A 21,852-nucleotide genomic window follows, 5' to 3' on the forward strand; every position below is an offset into this window, starting at 1 on the left:
TGCTCTTGGCTGGGTGGGAAGAGGGACAAAAAGCCCATCTAAGACCTTTGCTTTCTCCTCTGCTTTGAGGTGAGGAGAGCTGGTATCGTGGCAGTGGCTGCAGTGGGTAGGTCACTCTGGCTTTGCTTTTCTCCTGGCTGCGATGGACGGTCTCGAGGAGCTTGGTCACTGCAGGTAGCAACTGCACATGGAGATGCTCCTCTTGGCAAACAGGGCTTGGGCTGGAGGGAGGGTGGGGAAGGACTTCCAGGGTCACATCTGCTGTCTGAAAGCAAACCGAAGACTGGATTTATCTTTTCTGCTTGGAAAAGGGGAAGCAAGGCAGTGGCTGGTCCTACCTACCCCAACGGGGCTACATGGTCTGTCCGTGGGTGCTCAGAGCTGTGTCCCAGCCCCAAAGCCTCACCATGGTTGGAGCTGAGCCCCTGCTGGAACCGCCTTCTGGGCACCTCCTCCAAAGGGTGTCCCCAGCCCAGGGAGGAAGAGGATGGAGGAAGAAAAGCCCACCCTGGGGACACTGCTATGCTTCGGGTGCTTTGGGCTACATAGCCCAGCCCAGAGGTGACAGGGCCCTAAATGACAGCGCTGGCTGTTGTGGGGGCATTGGGGATATTGGCCCAGGAGCTGTGTACAGTGGGGACACCCCATCATGCCTGAGGACAACCCTCAGAGAGGAGAAGAAAACACTCATTAGAAGTTTTCCTTCTGCTCCTTTGCTTTTTGCTTCCTAGCCAGGCTCTCCTGGGTGCCCGTGCCAGCCTGGGTAGGTGCTGGGGAAACTAAATGGTGTGACTGGGTGCCCCAGCACTGCATGGTGCCCTGTGGCCTCCTCGGTGCTGTGAGCATCCCCTCCACCCTGGGGGGTGGCATCTGTGCAGAGGTGACACCTGAGCAGAGGTGGTACCTAGCTGGAGGTGGCATCTGAGCAGATGTAACACCCAAGCTTAGGTGGCATCTGAGACAAGGTAGTGCCCAAGCAAAAGTGGCACCCAAGTGGAGGTGGCACCCAGGGAGAAGTGGCAACCAAATAGAATCACAGAATGGTTTGGGTTGGAAGAGACCTTAAAGATCATCTAGTTCCAACCTGCCCTGGGCAGGGACACCTCCCACCAGACCAGGTTGCTCCAAGCCCCCTCCAACCTGGCCTTGAACCCCTCCAGGGATGGGGCAGCCACAGCTTCTCTGGGCAACCTGAGCCGGTGTGTGTCTCACCACCCTCAGGGTGAAAAATTTCTTCTTAGTATCTAATCTAAATCTCCCCTCTCTCAGTTCGATAGAGGTGGCACTTGAGTGGAGCTGGCACCAGAGCAGCAATGGTCAGACATGGCACCCCACAACCATCAGTGACCCCATGCAGTTCCATCACCAGTCCCCGAGAGGGAGAGGAGTCCCCGGGGGATCCCAGCAGGGTGCCACAGGGAGAAGACCGGGGTGCTGCTCAGGCTTGAAGTTCTCAGCCATCACAGCCCTGCTGGGAAGCCGATCCCTAAAGGGTGCCGCGGCCGTGCGAAGGCTGTCCCCTCTCCCGTCCTCTCCTGCTGTACCTCCTACAAGTTTCGCTTGTCCCTCCCACTCCCTCCCAATGCTCGCCTTCTGTCAGGGAGCCGGGAAAGGCTGGGGATAAGGAAAGGGCTCTACGAGTGAGGCTACCAGTCTGGCTGGCTGCCTCCCGCGGATGCTCGGGGCCGGGGAGCAGGGCAGCCAGCGTTCCCATGGACCTCCCCAGCGGGATGCTCCTCGCTTGCTCCCTCTGCCTCCTGCCCGGTAAGCACCCGCTCCCTCTCCTGCGCCCACCCCAATTCCCCAGCCGAGGGGGAAAGCAACCGGGAATAACTTTTTTGCTTATTTGGGAAAGGTGCTGTTGAAAGCCCAGGGTTGTTAAGGCTGATGGAAAAGTTCTTCCCGGGAGCAGGAGGGAGGGAGCGAGGCGGGCGAAGGGGAGTTGAAAGGGATGGAGATCTTTGATGGGCTCCCAGGAATGAGGGAGCAGCGCGGCGAGTTCCCAGCCCCCCTCCTTGGCTGGGCTGCAGTTGGAATGGGATTCGTTAGTGTTTTCCTGAAGCATCAGAGGGTGAGGGGGGAAAAAAGCCCCCCCCAGAATAAAGCCAGACCCTTTTACCTACTGTTAACTTTTGTGACCCACAGGTGGTTTGTCCTGTTGCACATGAGGGGGCTGTGCAGAAGAAAATTGCTTGGGGTTAAATGAGTTAAGAGAGGTTTTAGGGAAGTGTTTGGTTTTGGGAGGCGAGCCTGCAGCTTCCCCCATATGGCTCAATGCGTGCGGGACGAGCCCTGCCGGGGGCTGGGGAGGGCTGGGGGGGATTTATGCTTCTTGCTGGCCCCTGGCCGGCGTGCTCGGGCTCGGCTTCTTGTGGAAAGAGACTCCCCGGCAGCGGTCATTTCTGCTGCAGTTACATCTGGCATCCTCCCGCAGGCAGCCCAGGCTCAGAGCAGCCAGGCTGGGACCCCTCCGTGCTGCGAATGGGGAAATAAAAGAGTTTTTCCCCACTACCAGAAGCAGTGCCACCGGCTCAAGCCTCCCCGCTGGCCAGCACTGCAAACATATTTAAACATCCTGATGGAAAAGCACACGAGGGTTTTGATTTGGTTTTACTTTTTACTGCTTTTTTAAATTTTTTTTTCCCCTTTCTAATTGCACTGTTGCTCGATCCTTTAAAGCCAGCTGCGGCGGAGCTGCCTTTCTTTGCTTTAATAGGGAACATGTGTCTGCGCCCTGCATGGCGGCGGCGAGCGTGGTGGGGCGAGGGGCTGCCTGCGTGCAGCCACCGTGGCCCATCGTGCCACCACGGGGACGGTGGCACAAGCCCCGGCCCTGCTTACGTGGGCCACCGAGCCCGTGGGGCGACCTCCCCTCCTGGGTCTATGTCGCTTATGGTGGAGCATAGTTGGGGGATGTGGCAAATCGGAGACTCCGCCTCGGGATGAACAGAAACCCTCCACGCCAGCATTTCTGCCCACAGGGATCCCTGCCCATGGGGGTTTCTCCCTGTACCTGGAAGGGACCAGCAATGGCATCGCTGCCGTAGCCAACACGAGCCATGTGCCGGCAGGAAGGGTTAATTCTTCCAGCACTCCATGGTGGTCTCCAGACCAGGATGCGTTGTGGCTACCGGTCGATATATTTTGCTGAGGACTAACGCTGGTGTTTTGCCATCTGGACTAAAAGCAAGTTTGCACAATGTGTGGGACACCACCCCCCCCACCCCGAGGCCCTGGGCTGAGCTGAGGGTGCCAGGTTGGGATGTGCACCCTTGGGAATGGTCCCTTCGCCGTGTGGGCAGCGCTGCCTGTCCTGGTGTGTGCCCTGGGGTGCCTTGCCCGAGGTAAACCCCCCTCCTGGCTCTCTCCAGCGGCCCCAGGGCAACCTCCTGCACTCGGCCTCTGTCCTCGCTCTTGCATCGTCCCCTGGGTTGGGAGGTCCTGGAGGCACCGTGGAATCTCTGGCACTTCCTTGGCTACTACTTGTCACCAGCAATAGAGCCAAGGGAGGAGGCAGGAGATGCCAGTCCCCTTCTAGCTGGCACCTTGCAGGGCTGGGGACCCCAACGCCATGCCTCTGTGCACAGCCCATCTTGGGCACAACCCAAGGTGTCCCAAAACTTCGGATCAGGCGAGCTCCTCTTCCCCAAGGCTTCAGTGCAAGCAGGGTGCAGGTCTGAGCCAAAAGTGGGCGAGCCTGGGCAAGGGGTGCTGAGCCGTGGATTGTCCAGGTGGCCTCCCAAAGGACCCTCCAGGCCAGGCTTTGATGGTGGGTACTTAATTTTGGGTGGCTGCACAGCCCCAGCAGTGGGGCTGAGGGACCCCACCTACCAGTTGTCCATCCATCCAAGGCTTGGCCAGGGCAGATCTATTAAACAGCCCCCCGCACCGAGGTTCCGAGAAGCCAACAACCCCCATCCCCCCCCACAACCGACCACTTTCCTGGCATCTCCCAGGGAAAGGGGTGATCAGAGACTGTCCACTATTTATTCCTGATGCCACGTGCATTATCGCTAATGAACGTGTTGCAAATGAATGATCAACACATTCCTCAGCGCTGCAAAATGTGGCCACCAGACAGCTCCCCCCCTGGCTTTTGGGGGGCCAGAATGCTGGAATTATGGAAGCACAAGGTACTTGTGTAGCTAACGCCCCGGGGCTGTTTGTCAGAGATTTTGTGGGTAACCAGGAATGTTACAAGACACGAGCCGGTGATGACTGATCCTCTGTTCATCCTCAGTATTCCCTGGCTCCCCGTCCACCGCTGCAGCAGCCACCAAACCCCAGCTTGCTTCCTAATAGCTGATGACAAACGCTGGCTTTGAGATAGCGACCTGAAGAGGAATTTGATGCTTTCAGCATCTCATTCGGCAAAAAACGCTTGATGGGAATTAGAGGGAAGTGTGAGGACACGTGGGCCACCCTGCTCCTTCTCGGGGCCTGCTAGCTTTTGCCCAAATACCCTATATCAAGTTTAAAGATTTTCTAGTTAAGCTAAATATTTCAATCCTAAGAGAAGAAACAGTAATGTGCGTGGCAGATGGGTTGCAGAGGGGCATCCGATGCCACCAAAGCCCATGTGGTGGTAGGGATGGGGTCACAGGAGCAGAGCCCAGCGCTGGGTGGCCAGAGGCATCCCCAGGGATGCTGAGGATGCAGGAGTTGCAGTGGCGATGCCGGGGTCCACGGACCCGCTGCCCCATCGCAGACATCACCTCTCCTGCCTGGGCTGGAGCGATGAGAGAGGAAGCGGGAGTGAGAACAACATCAAGGCGAGTTTCAAAGTGCCAGACTGAGCCGCTTGACCCCGGCACGCTCCAGGTTTTTGGCAGATGTGAGTTTTCCCCTGGCCACATGCTCCCGGGCTCCTCCAGCAGCTCTCTCGTCCCTGCAAGAAAGCAACATTGCCCATCATGGCATATGCTCTTCTCATGTCCCATCCACACCTTTTTCCTCGAGTCACATGTAGCACCCCCAAATCCCTTATCTCCTCCCTGGGGACCTGCAGCAGCCCAGGAGAAGGCAAACTGGAGAATTTGGCAAGAAGAGCCCGTGCGGATCCAGACACAGGTTCCCATGAGCCCGACTCAGCCGCAGCCTTTGAGATGCTTCTCCCACCCATGTCACTGCACTGTGTCAGCTCGACCTCTTCCTAAAAACACTGTCCCAAGCTGTGACAGTGCCAGAAGCCAGCAAAACAGGCTGGGTTTGCACGATGCAATCAAAAACATTGACTGTATTTTCCTCGCAGTCCAGAAAAAAAAAAAAAAAAAAAATTTTTCCAGCAGCTCCACTGCCCGGCTTGTATGTCCTTAAATTGTAAGGGTTTGGAGGAAAGACAGGGAGCTGAAGCCTCAGACCTCTCATGGCAGCAGAAGCAGCCTTGGGGCATCACAACAAGGGCCACTGGGGTCCCTTTGCCGGTGGTGAATCCCGTTGCCAGCCCGAAGGATGCAGGCAGGAGGCACGGGCAGAGGTGAGGATGGTGCTGGGGCCCCGGGAGCATCCCCCTCCCGAAGGTTTCCCTTACAGGGAGGAATTATTTTTATTCTTTTTGGCAGAAAAGGTGGCTTTTATTCCCAGTATTGTTTCCCGAATGTGTTCTGGTGTGTTTTGTGTGTTTTTTTTCTTTTCAATATTTGATCTGACAAGAATCAAAAGTTTGGACTCGACAGAAACTCCAGTTCGGAAAAGAGGTATTTGAGGCTTCCTGCCTTGGCTGCATCGCAAGCAAAACATGTGGCTTTTGGTCACTTATTTATGACAGTGATGTCACTCCTGACAAGAAAATGAGAGTCGGTTCTTCGGGTTGCTAAATCTCCTTGACAACCTCTCAAAAAGCTCCCATTAGTTTAAGCCAGTTTAAATATCTTCTATTTTTTGGGTTTGTGTTTTGGGTTTTTTTTTTCTTTTCTTTCTGCCTCGAATGCACTCACATCTGCCGGCTTTCTGAAATTCCTCTCCTCTGCCATCCATTGCCTGGAAACTTGGATCATTTTGTTTTTCCAGCCCCATCACCTCCCCCAGTCCCCACTACCTGCCCCAAGTGGGATGCTCCGACACGGTGAGCGGCACGAGCCCCCGATTCAGAGACCTTGGCACTTAATGAAGAATTCGTGCTATTTATTTGGGGGTTTATATGTTGCTTTTCGTGACCAGCCTGGCCGCCTTTTGCAAGAGGCTACAGCTGCACTATGGGGTCCTAAAGCAAGGAGCCATAGGATGGGGGTCCGTGACTTGTCCCAGCATTCCTGCCCCCCTAAAACCTCTGCTTGGGGTTCTGCAGTGGAAAATCAGAGAAACTCTGCTGAACACAAAAAAAAAAATCAGAAGAAAACCCGTCACATCTTCTCTGACACTTGCTCTGCACTCAAGTGATGAGGATGCCTCTGCATCACCTGGAATTGAACCTTGCTCGAAATACTTCTAAAAAAACCCTCCCCAAAGGACCCCCCCTCTTCCAGCCAGGTCCGGGGTGTCATCCCAACTTGCTGGTGGCAGTGATGTGACACCCCAGGGCGCTCCCAGCTCCCCACAACCTCCCCTCCTCCCCTTCCCCATCACTCCTCCCAATGGCCAGTCCTGGCCTCTGTTTCTCCACTGGGTAACAGTTAACTCAGAGGAGATTTTAATTTGTTTTGTAATGTTAAATAAGGTCAGTCTACCACAAAATATGCTGGCTCTCATCCCTCCTGTCTCCTTCCCCCCGCACACTCCCCACCCCCTGCTTTCTAGAATTTCTCTTTGTAGCATTTTAAAGCTCCTTACCTCAGCTCTCCTTGGCGAGACTCCGGCGTTCTCCGCTGACGGAGCCAAACTTGCAGATTTGGTCCTTTGACTGCAAAAAAAAAAATAAAAAAAAATTCAGGTTTATTCCTAACATTCCTACCTATAAAAACACTTTCCATCCTGACTTTTTCTGCCTGGGAAGCGGCATTCCCAGCCTCTCCTGTTGACAACCCCTTTATACTCCTATAAATACCAAACGTGATCCTTCTGCTGTTTTTAAAGCACTCCTCACTAGGAACGCCAGGATCTTTTATTTGCAACCGCGGCTACTTTTCTGCCCAAAGGTGAACAAAGAGCTGGGATATCCTGGCTATGGCATATCCTTCCCTGCAGCACCGTCTCCCATCCAGTTGTTCCTTTTGCTGGGACCTGGGCCGTGCCCCTCTGTGCTTAAGCAAATCTGTGGGGAAAATAATATCATAAATTAAAAAAACACCTCCCTGGAGAAGCCCTTGCACCCACAGAGGGTTTGAACGTGGTGCTGGTCTGAGCTAAAGTGTATGTGTCTCTAAAGATATGCAGGAGGATATTGTGGGCTGATACCTTCTGGCTATGGGACATGGACCGTGGGACGTGGGACATGGGTGGCTGCAGTGTTTTGCAGCCACCAGCAATAGAGGCCCTGGGCACAATTAGTGCTCGTCCCCCCCACCTGGGGTGGTCTTTGCCCCCAGCCAATTTCTCCATCGAAGGCACCCAGGAGGAATGTGGGCACAATTCGTGGCAGGTCCTGCACCCGTGGATAGAGAAAGGGGCATCTCCAAGAGCCCTGAGACACCCCGGTTGTGGGGAGACTCGTTTGATCCCCTGTCTGCACACCCTGCTGCTGGGGCCAGCTCCTGGCAGAGAGGTGGAGCTGCCAGAGTCACCCCCCAGAATTTGCTCCCTGGCAAGCAACCTGCTCTTGGAGGTTGACCCACTCAGGCCGTGAACATCAGGATCCCCAAAGCTGGAATTCTGTGGCCAAGGATCCTGCTCCCGCTGTCCTGCAGGAAGGGCCATCCTCCAGAGCAGCCCTGGGGAGAGGATTTAGCCCAAAAATCACCCAATTCAGGTCTAAGCATCCATCCTTGGGGACATCCCTCTCCAGAGCCACTTCTCCCTTGCAAGCCCCCACGGCTTTTTCTCCCATGGGAAAAGCGAATCCCATGTCTCTTTGGTCCTCAAAACCCTTGGGGATGGCAGGAGGTGGCCCATGGGGACAGCTGGGATGGGTGATGGGCTCCAAACCAGGCACATCTGGTATGGCCACACATTTCCTATGTACTCCTGGCCCGTGGTCCCTCCTGGGGTGTGTGGGGACATGGTGGTGGCCATCTCCACCACAGGCAGCTGCTGCTCCACGGCTGGAGGAGCAAAGTGTTGCAGAGCAGTGCCACCCATCACAGGGGGCTTCAGGAGATGCCAAATGTCCCCATGCCCGCCCTGACAGCCCAACCTTCAGCTGATTCACTCTTACAGTGGTCTAGAAGGAAAAATACTTGTTCCTTTATGAACCATAAACACACTTTTGCTTTGGTAGCAGTGGTGGGCACCAGTTCTGAGGAGCACGTTGGTGCCTGCTGGGGCGAAGCCCCTTTGCAGGTGTGCTGGGGAAGGGGGCTGCCCCCCAGGGCTTGTGCAGCTGTGGCCCCTCAACCCTAATTAAACCTGCTTAAAGCTACAGCCCCAGGGCTGGCTGCTTCCTTGGGGGCTCAGTGCTGGAGAGAGAAGTGCTGGGTGGCTGCAGGTAAGCTGGAGCTGGTGTGCTTTGGCTATTGTAGCCTCCTGTCCCTCATGGAATTCCCTCATGTGGGAATGCTGTGCCACAGAGCTGCTGGTATGGGGTAAAACCACCCCTGTCTTGCCTAGGACCTTCCTGGGGCAGGTTGTGCATTTTGAAGGAGCAGTATTCCTAGGAGGGTTGAGGTTGGAGGCACCTCTCGAGATCATCTAGTCCAAGTCCTGCTCAAGCTGGGTCACCCAGAGCAGGTTGTCTAGGGCTATATTTAGTTGGGGTTTGAATATCTCCATGGGTGGAGACTGTGCAGCCTCTTGGGGTGACCTGTTCAGTGTGTGACCACCCTTAGAATTAAAAAAAAGTCTCTTCTTCTGCTGCCCAGCGCTGTGGTTGATGGGATCCTTCTTCTCTCTTCCCAGGGTTCAGTGACACCTTCAACATAGACACCAAGAGGCCTAAAATCATAGCTGGCTCCAAGGAAGCGTATTTTGGCTACACAGTGCAGCAGCATGACATCGGGGGGAAGAAATGGTAAGTGAGCTCTGCGCCGGGCTCTGAAGAGGAGGGGGATCCAAAGCAGCCCACCCAAAACACCGAATATCTCCTCCTTCTCCAAAGGACAAGTTTGGGGTGGGCAGTGCTCCAGCTCTAAGACAAACCAAGTTTGTTCTTGGTGATGCTGGTGCAAAGCAAGCCTGGGCAAAGTAGAGGATAGAAACCCTCTTCCTTTCAAAGCGAGGAGTTTTAGGTGAAGGATAACGGTATGTTTCGTATTTGAGAAGTGTGAGTGTGTGGATGGTGCTGTGCTCTGGGTCCTGCCCGGCTGCCTCTCGGTAGCAGGTGCCGTGTGTGGGGCTTTGCTCCAGGCAGGTTCATGGTTCCCTGGGGCCCCTCGGCTTCTGACGCTTGCTGGAAACCCATCTGGGTTTTGGGTGGAGGCCATCCTATTTTATATAGTTTCCACCGAGGAGCCGCCATCTGCAGAAGCGCTCAGACCTGCCTGCGGCTGTCGTGAGCGCAAGATGAGACTCGGATGGGCTTTGCTCAGGTTTTGGGTTTCACAGCAGGTTTTGCTCCTCGCCAGGGCTGGTCCCCACTGGGGGATCCCGCACAGATGTTGGCGGAGACCCTCGGTGCTCTCCAAGAGCACATCTGGATGCTGGAGTGATGAGGGCAGCTCCAAAGCCAATTGAATTCCCTGCACCTTGAAGGATCTGCCCCACGGGGAGATCCAGGCTTAAGGCAGCAAGCAAATGTGTAATTAATGCAGATGGATACCTTTGAAATCCAAAATTCAGACCTGTGCTGCCTTTGCATGATCTTTACTGGTGCTGGAGGGGGATATGAGGCTGGACCCTGTCCTGTGCCCTCAAGCTGAGGTGGCATTTCACTGTAAGGAGGAACAGGGTGGTTTGGCTTTAACCTTGGTCTCCTCAGATGCCATCAGCATGGCCTGAAACCTCCCCGCTTCCCTTCTGCTTAATGGAGGGTCAGGGCCAGCTGCCCAGGCACACTGCGGGGAGCCTTTCCGCTGGCTCCAGGCCCTGGTTTCCCACAGGATTGCATGCTTTTCCCAAAAACTGTGCCCCCAGTTAATGGCGTGATGCTGATGTTGTGGTCCCCGTGACATATGGGGGCTGTGGGGGCCATCCAGGTGCCGGTGCTCCCAACTGCATCTCTGGGAGCCATTTGCAATTAGATCCACACTCAGGGTCACTGTTTCCTTCTGCTGTCCAGCAGAAACCCAAGTTAATATTCATAAAGCTTTGAATGGTGGGATAAGGTTCAGCTTGTGCTCTGGGATGGACTGGGAAGGGAGGAGGAGGTTGCCTGGGAGTGCAGCCCATGAAGCTGCCTCTGCCCCATTGCAGAGATGGGTCCTGAGCAGGTATTTTAGCACCCATTGTCCCCTCTGAAGGTCAGAGTCTCACATCTGCATGGCAGCGATGAGCTTTTTCTGCTGCTTCAGCTCAAGACCGAGCACAGGGCTGGTTGTGGACAGGCTGAGTCTCCCCAGCAGAGCATCCTTGCAGGGGGACATCCCTGTGGTCCATGAGCAGGTCTGCACAGAGCAGACAGGAAGCGTTCTTCTGGAGCCGACTCTGCCTGGGGCTGTGCCAGGGATCAGGTGGTCTCTTGGGATCCTTTTCGTCCTCCCTGTCCATGAACCTGTGCTATGGGACTGTTTCCCAAGCAGCCAGCTTACAGTTAACAAGCCAGAAGCCAGAAACATCTGGCATGGGGCACAGCCCTCCACCCTTTCTTTGCTTGAGAATGTGGATATTTACCGAAAGAAATGCTTTTTTTTGGGAGGTAAAGAATTTTGGGCAGCCTGACAGCACAACTGGTTGTGGCCAAAGCCACCGGAGCATGGCATAAACACGGCTGTTGAGTAGTTCCAGCAAATTCCTTCCACATCCCCTGCTTGAGACTTGGGTGGGGGATGGATGATGTTAATGGAGGAAGCCACTTTGCTTGGCATGAAGTCTACCATCCTCATCTCCCTCCAGGTGATGCTGGAGCACATCTGGGCTGCACAGTGTGCTTAATTTCTAAGGGAACATCAGCCCAGCCTGGTGTCTCCATCCTTTACCTGCCCACGGGCAAGGCCTAGACATGTCTGTGAGATGGTGGGATGGGGACCGTGCTCTCCAGGGTGGCTGACCTGATGCTTCAGAGCACGTGAACTCTGCATTTGCACAGACCTCTGCTGTGAAATATTTTTCTCTCAGGAATGGATCCAAAACACCAAGAATTTGGTGGTATTTGCACTGGCCCCTGCAAGAGCCTGTGGCTCCGCAGAGGTGTCTCCCAGGTCAGGGCTAAGCCTAGGAAAGGCTCTTTGGAGATCGTGGTTCTCCGAAGCAGATAAAGAGCAGGAACTGAGTGTCTCTGCCATCACATTCCTCCCTGCCTCTGCTTCTGGAGACTATCCCTTTTCCGTATCTCATTTCATCCTAAACATGCCAAAAATCTCCCCTTGGAGGAGAGCAGTGTAACCAGGTGCGAATGGCACGCAGGTGCCTTGCTCTGAGGTGCTCATGGGCTGCTGTGCTCCTTAAATGACAAAATGACATCATTTTGTGGTGGAAAATCCTCCTGGGACCACACCTGAGCCTTGCTCCAGGGGATGGACCCTTCTTGCCTGCCCCTGGGACATGGATGGACATGGAGGACATGGATGTGGTGGAACCTGTCCCATCCCTTGGCCCATCTTGCAGAGGTCCTGGCCAAGGCATTTATACACACGTGCAATTCCCCCCTGCTCCTCAGGGTTTGGTTTCCCCGCCAGGCAGGGACAGCAGCAGTACACAATCTCTGCTGATCTGCAGAGATTTCTGCCCAAAGCAAGCTCTCTGAGGGAGAGACCCTGAAGAGATTGGTGGAAAACACCCTTTTTTCAGTATTTTCAGCCCAATTGTAGCTAGAGATGTTGGTTTAGGCATGATCCTGGCTGCACCCCAGCCCAGGAACTGCAATTCCCATGCCGTTTGGGGCATCTTATGCTTTTTTTCTCATGCCTTTGAGCTGCCACCGTCACCGATGGGGTGGTCAAGGGCTGGCTTCCCTGGGGACCAGTGAAGGGAGGATTTTGCCTCCTTTCCCGGTAGGACACTGGAGCAAAGACCAGCCCTGGCTCCTTTGGGCCCTTCTCGCATCTCTCCTGCCAACATTAGGCAGGACACAGCTGTAGTTTTCTCCTCTGCATGAAAAAATGGATGTTCTCCGCACAGAATGAGTGTACGTACGTACATAAGTACAGCGTGTGTTTGAATATGCAATTATGTAGTATAAAATGTCTATTAAATATGCGTACACAGTTAAAAAATGAAGCCACCATGACTCACTCTGGTTAAAGGATAAATGACTGAACAAACAAAACATCTATAGTATAAACCAAGGACATACAGAGAGAGGAGGATAATAATCGTGCCGAGCCTCAGCCAGCCCCAGGAGCTGGCAGGAGGCAGAAGAAATGGAGATGATGCTAAGACGAAACCAGTTGCTGGTAAGGCAGGAGCCAGACGAGCATCCTTCAATGCCATCCCAGAGGAGTCCAACAAAACCTGTTAAAATGCAGAAGAGCTCAGAGAAATTAATGGTTATTTCAGGAGTGGGGTTCTTATAGGAGCGATGGTTATAGCAACGTGCAGGGACCCGGCTGCCAAATACCAAATGTGGAATCTGAGGACTTTGGCACCTATCTTTCAGTCTGAGTCTTCTAATGCTGCTTTTGGCTAGTGTGGATGGTTTCAGAAGGGTTTCAAAGCAGCTTTTATATATATATATATATGTGTGTGTGTGTAAGCATTTTTGAGTGTATACAAACTTCTATATAATATTCTCTAGGTATATTTTTGGGTGTGACTGCTTCCCTTTTTCTAACCTTTCAGGGAGGGAGACGGATCATTTGCATACGGGAGCTGTAACTGCAACCTTGATAGTGGAAAATCTGGGAGGAAAGAATTCAAATTATTAAACGCCGGGGCCGGGGGGGGAGGGTGGAACCCAAACTCTTGGATATATACTGCTCGAAAAGCTCATCAGTTTGTGGGGTGGCTTTTCTCTGCTCACCATCTTCCCGAGCAGCGAGTGGCTTTCAGAACTCCCTCTCAACACTTTCTCTCTCTTTTTCATTAAGCTGGAGGTGCAACCCGAGTGTCTCCTCCAGGTCTGTGAATGGAAAAAATGACAGCAGGTTACCGAAACTCATCCCAACGCGCAACAAAGCTCCGTACAGCAGCAGTCGGGCAGCGTTCCTGGTACAGGCAGGGCAAGCGGTACCCGGCATTACAGGGTCTGAGCATCCCCAGTCCCCAGGGCTGTGCATCTCGGGGGAAATCTGGGGGAAATGGGAGCGCCTGTGCAGCTGTGCTGGGGGTAAAGTGTCTGACAGGAGTTTTGGTAGGAGAGGGAGTTACTGTAAGAGCAGAGATGATCGTGGTGTTGACCTGAAGGGGTGACTTGGCTTGGAGCTGTTCCTCTGCCCCAACTTCATGTCATTTTGGGGGTATTTAAGGTACGAATCGCGTGAGTTCGGGCATGCTTGTTGCTGCAGATGGATTTTTCTTTGGGCAAAGTACTTGCTTGCAAACATGGACAGAGTTTCCACAAATGCACGTGGGACTTATGTCCCTCAAACATGGAAACTCCCATCCCCATGGGTGCTCTCCTCATGCTATATGTGGAAGTTTGTGGCAAAAACAGCCTGGAATCTTGAGTTTGGGGAGAAAATATTCTTAGAGGTCCAAAATTGGGTTAAAAAGGGAAAAATTCCCTCCATCTTTCATCACCCCTCTCCCATTTGGTTTTCCTGATGGCTGCCCATCATCCCATGAGCTGGAGCTGTGTCACTCCCTAAGGAAGGGCAAGAGGACCCATTCCTTCCTCCCACACATACACAGAAGGACACACCACCCACCAGCCTCTGCTTTCCATTGCCACCAGACACCCCAGTACAGGAGCAGGAGGTGGAAAGAGGCCCGGGGGACAGGGGGGGTGGTTGTGCCCCCATGGGGCAGACGGCAGCAGCTGTGATGCTCCACACTGGGATTGCTGCCCCATGCCGGCTTCTGTCTGCGGATTGAAAGCTTCCAGCTATGCAAAAAATGAAGCTTGAGAAGAACTGGCTGTGGAAGGAAAGCCCTGGGAATAAACATCCATTAGCCTTCAGAAGCCGTAAAAATAATAAATATAGCATTCCCCAGCTGGCTGAGGCCAGGGCTTCGCTGATGCTGCTGGCAAGGTGGCACAGCTGGGGAGTGGGTCGCTGGCCACGCTGGCAACCGGGTGGCCTTCAAGGGCTGTGGGTATAATATTTGGGGTGCTGGATGCTCTCTAGCTGGTCTCTCCCTCCTGAGCTCATGTCCCATGCTGTCCCAACCCCGCTTTGCACCAAAGGGGTGCTGTGAAGCCTCGGTGAAGGGTTTGACCCTCCTTGGACCACCTCATACACAGTTCCCCACTGCCCTCCAAGAGCTCATCCTCCTGAGCACCCCAGGGCTAACCCCCTCACCTCCCAAGGGTGCCGGGAGGGGGGCAGCCCCGAGCCCCCATCCCCACGGCTGCCCCAGGCACAGACATGACGTTTCCAGTCTGAGCACGGCCAAAGGGAAAAAGGAGGAGGGAGAAGAGAGAAAAATCTGCTGGGTGGATTTAAAGCTATAATTGTGCTGATCTGGAAAAACAGTTAAAGGGTTTGCTATTTCCCTACTACTGCGAGAGGCTTTCTTGGCTGTAATTCTCCTGTGGTTTGGCCGGTACCCGAGCGCTCGGATTATTTTGGTGAAAGGGTACATAACTGCAAAGCATTCCTCCGGCGCGGGGATAATGTCTGCTCCCGGCGCTCCCTCCCACTGCGCCGGGGCTGCAGGGTGCAGGATGCTGTAGCACCCCATCTCCCATCTTCAGGGGTTGTTCCTTTTTTTTTTTTTTGGCACAGTATGGCCTTTTTTTCCCCAGAAAATCCCATGGGCTTTGCTGTTGGCATCGCTGGGCTCTTAGGGGCTGCTCTGCAGGTTGGTTTGCCCCTGTCTGGCATCTTCTCTGGGCACCTTGGAGGACATGGGGCAGTTGGCATCGCTGGGGCAGATCTTCCTTGCCATAAAGCGGCGTGGTTATCACAGATTCTGGGGTCAGTTTGAACCAGCTGCAAGGTTAGGCCCTTTCTTTTTTAATTTTTTTTTTTTTTTTTAAAGAAAGCATTTAGTCTAATTGGGAAAAGAGATGTGGTCTCGTGTTATTGCTGTAGGGCTTGCAGAAGAGAGGGGCTGGCAGGAGGATGTCCCCTTGCAGATAGACCTGGGTTGTGCTCCACTGATGCACTCTTTCAGCCTGCTGCCAACCAAAAAGAGGAAGGAAAAGGTCTGCCACCCCGTCCAGCACAAAAAGCAAAACTGCACTTGGTATTCTAGTTCCGCAAGGGAACCGATGGGAGGTTGCATGACAAACCAGCCAGCGGCTGCCCTGCAGCTTCTCGGCTCCCGGGCATCCCAGCATCTCCATCTTGCCTTCCCCACCTTGAGAGCCTGAAAATTTCCTCTGTCCCAACCCTGCAGGTTTACCCAGGGCTTTCCAAACCGCTGTGGCAGGAGCAGCATTCCCATACCTGCCTTTACTTGCCATGATGCAGGGGTGGGCTTCCTTCTCTGAGGTGAACTTTAGGAAGACACAGGGGAAGCCCATCAACCATGAGCTTTGGCAGCCAGGCCCTTGGTGTAAAGAGGAAAATCATCTCCTTGGAGGTGTTTGGTTTTTTTTAAAGCATCCTTATTGCACCATAGTGTTAGCCTCAGGTGCAGCACCAAGACCCCAGCACCCTTCCCTCTGTGACACCAGGGGAGGCTGGAGGCGGATGGACACCAAGTCCTGCCTGTGCCACCACAATATATGTATGCTGCGAAATATCTATAGCCTCATTTATGAAGATTTCTATGGAGGAAGGGGGTCTTGCTCCTTCCCATCCCCTATTGCTCACCCGTAAAAAGGCCTTTGCAACCACATCTTCATTACTTAGGGTTGGGGGCTTGGTGCCCTGGTCTCAGAGCACCAAAAGAAAGCTGGATGGAGCTGTGATATTGCGGCCAGTGACCCAACAGTGCCTTCAACACAGAAATGCATGGGTGGGGGAACCCCCCCAAATGCCGTTAGCTGGTGATAATGGGTGCCTGGGGAAAGCAAGAGGCACCTGGTGAGAACCAGAGTCACAGATCAATGTTTGCTTTGGAAACCTCCAGAAGAAAGCCAGAGACGGGTCCTGATGGCCACGTGCAGCCGGCAGAGAGCATCCGCCAGCAGCTCCAAAGGCTGCCGTGGAAACCCCCATCCGGGCCAAGAATCACTGTCGGGCCTCGCCTGTAAACACCTCTTTATTACAATATCCCCAAGTAAAAGGGAAAAAATTACACCAGGAAAAATAAGAAAGTATCATTACTGCTGACCACAATATTCTGCGAGCTCCTCAGCCGTGTTTTGCAACGCACCCGTCATCCGCTATTTTAAGGAAGAGCGCTGGTAATTTTGCTTTCTGCCGCGGCCGTGTAGTTGCTGCAGCAGCACGAGGCGCTCGGACCCTTCTTCCCTCCCTCTCCGGTCCCATCTCCTGCTCCCGGGTCCCCTGGGGGCTGTTCCCGTGACGTGGCCGCTTGGCGTTGGGGGGAGATGGCCGGCGGGGTCCTGCCCGGCCACGGGAGGGGTTTGCAGCCCGCGCTGTGGTGGGAACAGGCTGTGTAATTAGGAGCATCCATTCCCGGCTCGGCGCGGAACAGCTGGGTAAATTACAGCCGTGTTTGTGTTTCGTTTTGCAATGAGAGGGTTTGTCATAAAGCAGAGAAAACCTCGATCAGCCTTTAAAAAAAAAAAAAAAAACCAAAACAAACCCAAACAACCCTCGAGGGTGCTTGTGTGCCTCGGTGGGAGATGGACACCATCCTGCAGGGACAGGGATGGGGACCAAGCTCTTGCCCAGGAGCGGGTCTGAGTCTGGACCTGCACTGGGCACTGTGAGGTCAGTGGGACCCAAACCCCAAAACAAGGAGGTCGTGTGAGAGAAATCCCCTAAAACTCACCAAACGTGAGCGGATGGAGCACTGTGACTATTCTGCCGTTAGTAGGTTGTTTATTAATTAGGATGATAGGGGAGACTTGGGAGTGAGGGAGAGGGTCCAATGCCTCCACCAGGAATGCTTCTGCCGAGGGTTGATTTTGGAGGTATTCACCGGGCAAAAAGGTCTCGCAAAGGGTGTAACACTCCCCTGCAATCACTGCTAAATAACGAGCCCGAATGACTCGTCAGTAATGAGTCAGCCAAAAGCTGAGCGCTGAAGAAGAGCCCCTATAGAGCTGCATGAAGGATGTGGGCCCAGAAGCAGTGTGAGGGCTGGAGATGGTCGGGAATGCATTGGGATGAGACCGTGTTCCATGGAGGAGAGAAAGGTGTGGGTGAAACAGCCGTGGCCAGGAGGAGAATGCTCCCCTGGGTGGAGAGGATCATCAGCAGTGCCCAGGGACATTGTCCCTCACCACTGAACTCCCTCTCTGAGTCCATGTTGGAGGTCACCTGGCGCTCGGCCACAGTTGTCTGTCCCAGGTGCATTTTTGTGGTGGCCTTTGGTCACCAACATATGGGTTTTATCTGCTCACGGTGAGCAGAACTGGCCAGGACACCAGTCTGCCCACTGCTGCCCTTGCAATGTGATGGGGTCACCACCCCCAGAGCCATCCTGCGTTGCCTGTGCTCTTCAGTGGAGCTGTCTCATATTTAAAGATGAAAAAATCACCGTAGATTGATAAAATGATTTGCCAGAGGCCACACAGAAAGCTGCTGTCAGATCAAGGACTCTTTTTCAGGTCCCACATCCTCCTGTGCCCCCATCTCCTTGACTCCTCCGCAGTTTCTGCCTCTCCTTGGACTCCCACTAGGTATTTTTTTCCACCGTTGCCAACGTGGAGAAAAACATTTCAAAGTCCATTCCTCTGTCACACTCCCTCCAAAGAGCCCCGATCCCATTTAAAGTTTTCCACAGCTGAACTTTCCCTTTCCTGAACCTCCTTAATCACTTCTTCATCCAGTTCCATCTTGAATAAATTAACCGCGAGTGAATTTGCCTTGCAGGAGATTAAGTGTCCCATTGATTGAAAAATCCTGTGAAAAGCATAGCTGCTTCTCCATTCCTCCCTAATCCCCCGCATTCCCGCATCACCAGCTAGACATACCTTCCTTTCCTGATTTCTTTCCATTTAATCAAAATATTTTAAGGCTCAAAATGAGCTTTGCAACCTCTCCGCAATGTACCCAGGGAGCCTGCTGTGCCAGGCAGGGGGTTATTCCCTTAAAAAGTCAGGAATTTGCTGGATGCAAAAAGGCTGAGGGGTCTCTGGGGGCTGGGATCACGGTGTGTATGGGGCAAGGGGCTGGGGAAAAGATGCTGGTTAGTAAAGTGCAGGTAAAAGCCAACAGCACTTCAGGGGCAATAGGGAGAATTTAAAAGTTATGCAATAGAGAATAATAAATGAAGATAAATTGGGACTAAATAAACGAAGCAGAACCAGACCCAGGACTGTCGCAGGTGGCTTGATGGTGGTAGTAGACTCCTCTGGGAGGGGATGCTGGGGACGGGCACGTCCCTTTGGATCAGCGCAGGAGCCTACAGGTACATCCAAATGGCCACCAATTTTTAAGCGCTGAACTCTCTGAGAAATTTCCCAGGGAAACGCTGGCTCCTCCATCGCCTGATGCCTTCAAATCAAGGACGGATGTTGTTCTGGGAGATGTGTGCTCCAGCCAAACGCCATTTATTGGGTTTAGCAGCGAGACAACTGGCAGGAATTAATTTCTGTGACACAGGGAATTTCACCCGACAATGTTTTAACTATGGGGGAAAAAATAAAAATACCCCAATAATTCAATCGCTGCCGAGAAGCTGTGACTGTAATTGCTTCAGACACTGAAGCACGGCAGCGTTTGGGGGTTTATGTTGCCCTGCCGTGCTAGAAGCACTGTGCAGGCCACTTGTGCACGTGTAATGAAATAAAAAAAAAAAAAATTGCAAACTGAGCTTGACACATCGTTTTGGGGTTTGCTGTGAGCCTGCGGTGACAGAGAGAGTCATCCCGTCCCCAGCCCGGGCAGGACACGGGGGAGCAGGACCCAGCCCGGCTGCGGATGCCGGTTTGCTGGCAAAGCAGAAATTCAGTTTCCACTCCCCTCACTGCACAGGCAGAGCGGAGGCTCCTCGGGTATTTCCACCAACAGCCTGGTTTTCCTTTTTTTTTTTTTTTTTTTTTTTGTGGTGTTGTTTTTTCCCAGGATGAAAGTTAAAAATATGTCCTCAGACATGTTGCTCTGAGCAGTCTGCGCTTTTCACATTTAATCCCTTTGCTTTGCTTTTGTTTTCTCCATAAGGAGCACATGAAAAGGAAGGCGAGGGCGGGCTTGTTTGGTTCTTATTTTCTTTTAAAGCTTCATTTATTAGCCAAGCCGTGACGCAAGGGCCTGCCGCTACGCTCTTTGCAGAGGGCTTTGCTTGTGGCCGGAGGGGGTGGGGGAATTGCAACCCTCCGGGGAGGGCTGGGGGGGAGATTTGGGGTGACCCAAGGGTGCACGGGGAGGGAGAAAGCTGGGATGGAACAGGGGGTGGCTCCCTGGAGGATGCTCCAATTGGATTTGGGTGATTTGGGATGGGACTTTTTTTTTTTTTCAGGGAAAACCAAACCAAACTATTTAGCGCGCAGGTTTATAGACCACAAAGTAAAGGAAGGGGTTTGTAAGCAACCTGTGAGCAGCATCTCTGAGAGCCGATGTCAGGGAACACTTCACACATCCCTGCGACCGGCACCTTTCAAACAGCTGGAAAAGCCCTTTCCCGAGCTGCCAAGTTTCCATGAGAATTTGACAGCTCCAGCTAACTAATCATTTAAATTTAACCGAAAAGGGAAAACAATGCCATTGTCTCTGGGAAACAAAAATTCTGTTTTCTTGAGCTTCACAACCCCTCTGCATTCGTGGCAGAGTCTGTAAATATTTGGGCTTTTCTTTGAGCTTCCAGCCCTGACGTAGGGCAGGGGAATTGGGGGAATGGGTGGTTCATCCTCGTCATCGTCTCGCCTTTGAAAGAGATTCCCCTGATGTCGGGAATATTAATGGCTGGTGTGATAGTATTAATATGTGAATATTAATTAATGGGAAAGTCTCCGCTGGGATTTTCCTGCTGTGGGGGATAATCAAAGCGGAAGGGGGGGATTAAAGTGGAGCTGCACTGAGAATTTCATGTTAAATTCTGTCTGAGTTAAATTCTTCAATTGGAATGAAGAATTTAAAAATGAGAACGTCATCTCCTGAGATGTCACAACCTTTATTTCTTTTAACTTTCGAAGTCTTTTTCTCTCCCCCTCCCACACCCTTTCACATCCCCCACAGTCCCCCCCCGTCTCTGACCACGAGCGAATGGGCATCGATAGTGTGGCAGAGGCAGAGGGACACGAGAAAACTCCTTGTACAGGTCAGGGAGAAGGTACCAAATTTCCCTGAGCTTCTGGATGCTATTGAGGACCATTCCAGATGGTTATTATTTTCCCCTAATTAATCTCCTTGTTAGCAATGAAGCTGTAAGACAGGAAGTATTTCCATGAGAATCTTTAAACGCTGCTTAGATTTTCGGAGGTTTTAATTTGGTGAGCAATTCCGTTTTATAGCGATGGAATAAAAGAAAGAGTGTTTAGTGCCTTTGCAGAAGCAGCGTTTTTTTTTTTTTTAAAAAAAAAAAAAAAGACCATTTCTGGTGTAACAGGGAACATCTGTGCCGGGGATGGTCGCTTTGCCGGGTCGGGGCGGTGCAGAACTAAGGAGCTCCTGTTTATCTGCCGATCCGGACTTGGATGGTTGCATCCACCGATAGGACTTTGGTGCAGATTTATTTTGGGCTAACACATTGGGAGCAGAAGACGCCAATAACCCGTGGTTCGGAGTATTTTTGAACTAGCCTGTAAGGAATGGTCACATTCCTCAGGTCCTGCTCTCTTCCTCCTTTGGTTTGCTGTTTTGTACTATTCTGGTCAAATCCGCAAGAAAAAGTGAGAAAAATGCTTGCAATGTCCCAGATACATCTCAACTAGTGGCCTGCACCCTTGGTGGGTGTATGTGGGTTTTTATCAGCTCCTCTTATTTGAAAGAACAGATAGATGCCCAACATCCTCACTCACCGCTGAGCTGGGGGTCAAAATGTATGGCTCTGGGCTGCTTATAAGAGAAAACCCACATTGGAGCAAAACTGGAAATTCACTTTTTCAGCCTTTTGGTGGGGAAAAGTCCTTGTGGATCCCAGTGTGATTTGCAGTTACTGCTGTGCCAGCTCCTAGGTATTCCTTGGGGAATTGTCCTTCTTACACATCCATGTCCTGAAGATACTCTTGGCATGAAAAGGTTCCTACCTCAAGGTTCCTACCTTGAGGGGGGGGGCACCTCTGTCCCCCCTTCCCAGGGGCAGCCGTGGGGACCTCAGATGGATGCTGAGGGTTTCTGTGCCATCCTGGTGAGGTGCCAGCCGTGAGCTGACGCGGTGATGGGGGTCCCCCACTCCTCCCCGTGCTGCCAGATGGTTTTGGAGACTTTGCTCACTGCCAGGCATTCGTTCGCCCCCATTCCATCTGATGGCCATTACCTCTAAGCAGCAGTGAGTCATCATCCCTGGCTTATTGCTGCCTGCTGTCGTGGGAAGGGGAAGTCAAAATAGTCAAAATAGTGGTTTTGTTGCTTGCACTGAGTCAGGTCGGGGGAATGATGGTGTCCTCCCAGCAAGAGACCCTCTCCTGACACCTCCTGACCCACGTACCGGGAGCTTGGGCTG

General features: G+C 52.9%; 1 protein-coding gene across 1 annotated transcript in view; it reads left to right on the forward strand.

The window, feature by feature from the left end:
- Positions 1–1,623: 1,623 nt before the first annotated feature.
- ITGA11 (integrin subunit alpha 11) overlaps positions 1,624–21,852 on the forward strand; it is a 48,912-nt gene continuing 28,683 nt past the window's right edge. Inside the window, exons 1-2 of the mRNA XM_074155474.1 lie at positions 1,624–1,764; positions 8,929–9,040. Coding sequence (XP_074011575.1) covers positions 1,713–1,764; positions 8,929–9,040 — 164 coding nt within the window. The 5' untranslated portion in view covers positions 1,624–1,712. The remainder of the gene's footprint in view (positions 1,765–8,928; positions 9,041–21,852) is intronic.

This window comes from Numenius arquata, chromosome 11 (assembly GCF_964106895.1).
Source record: "Numenius arquata chromosome 11, bNumArq3.hap1.1, whole genome shotgun sequence".
NCBI lineage: Eukaryota > Metazoa > Chordata > Aves > Charadriiformes > Scolopacidae > Numenius > Numenius arquata.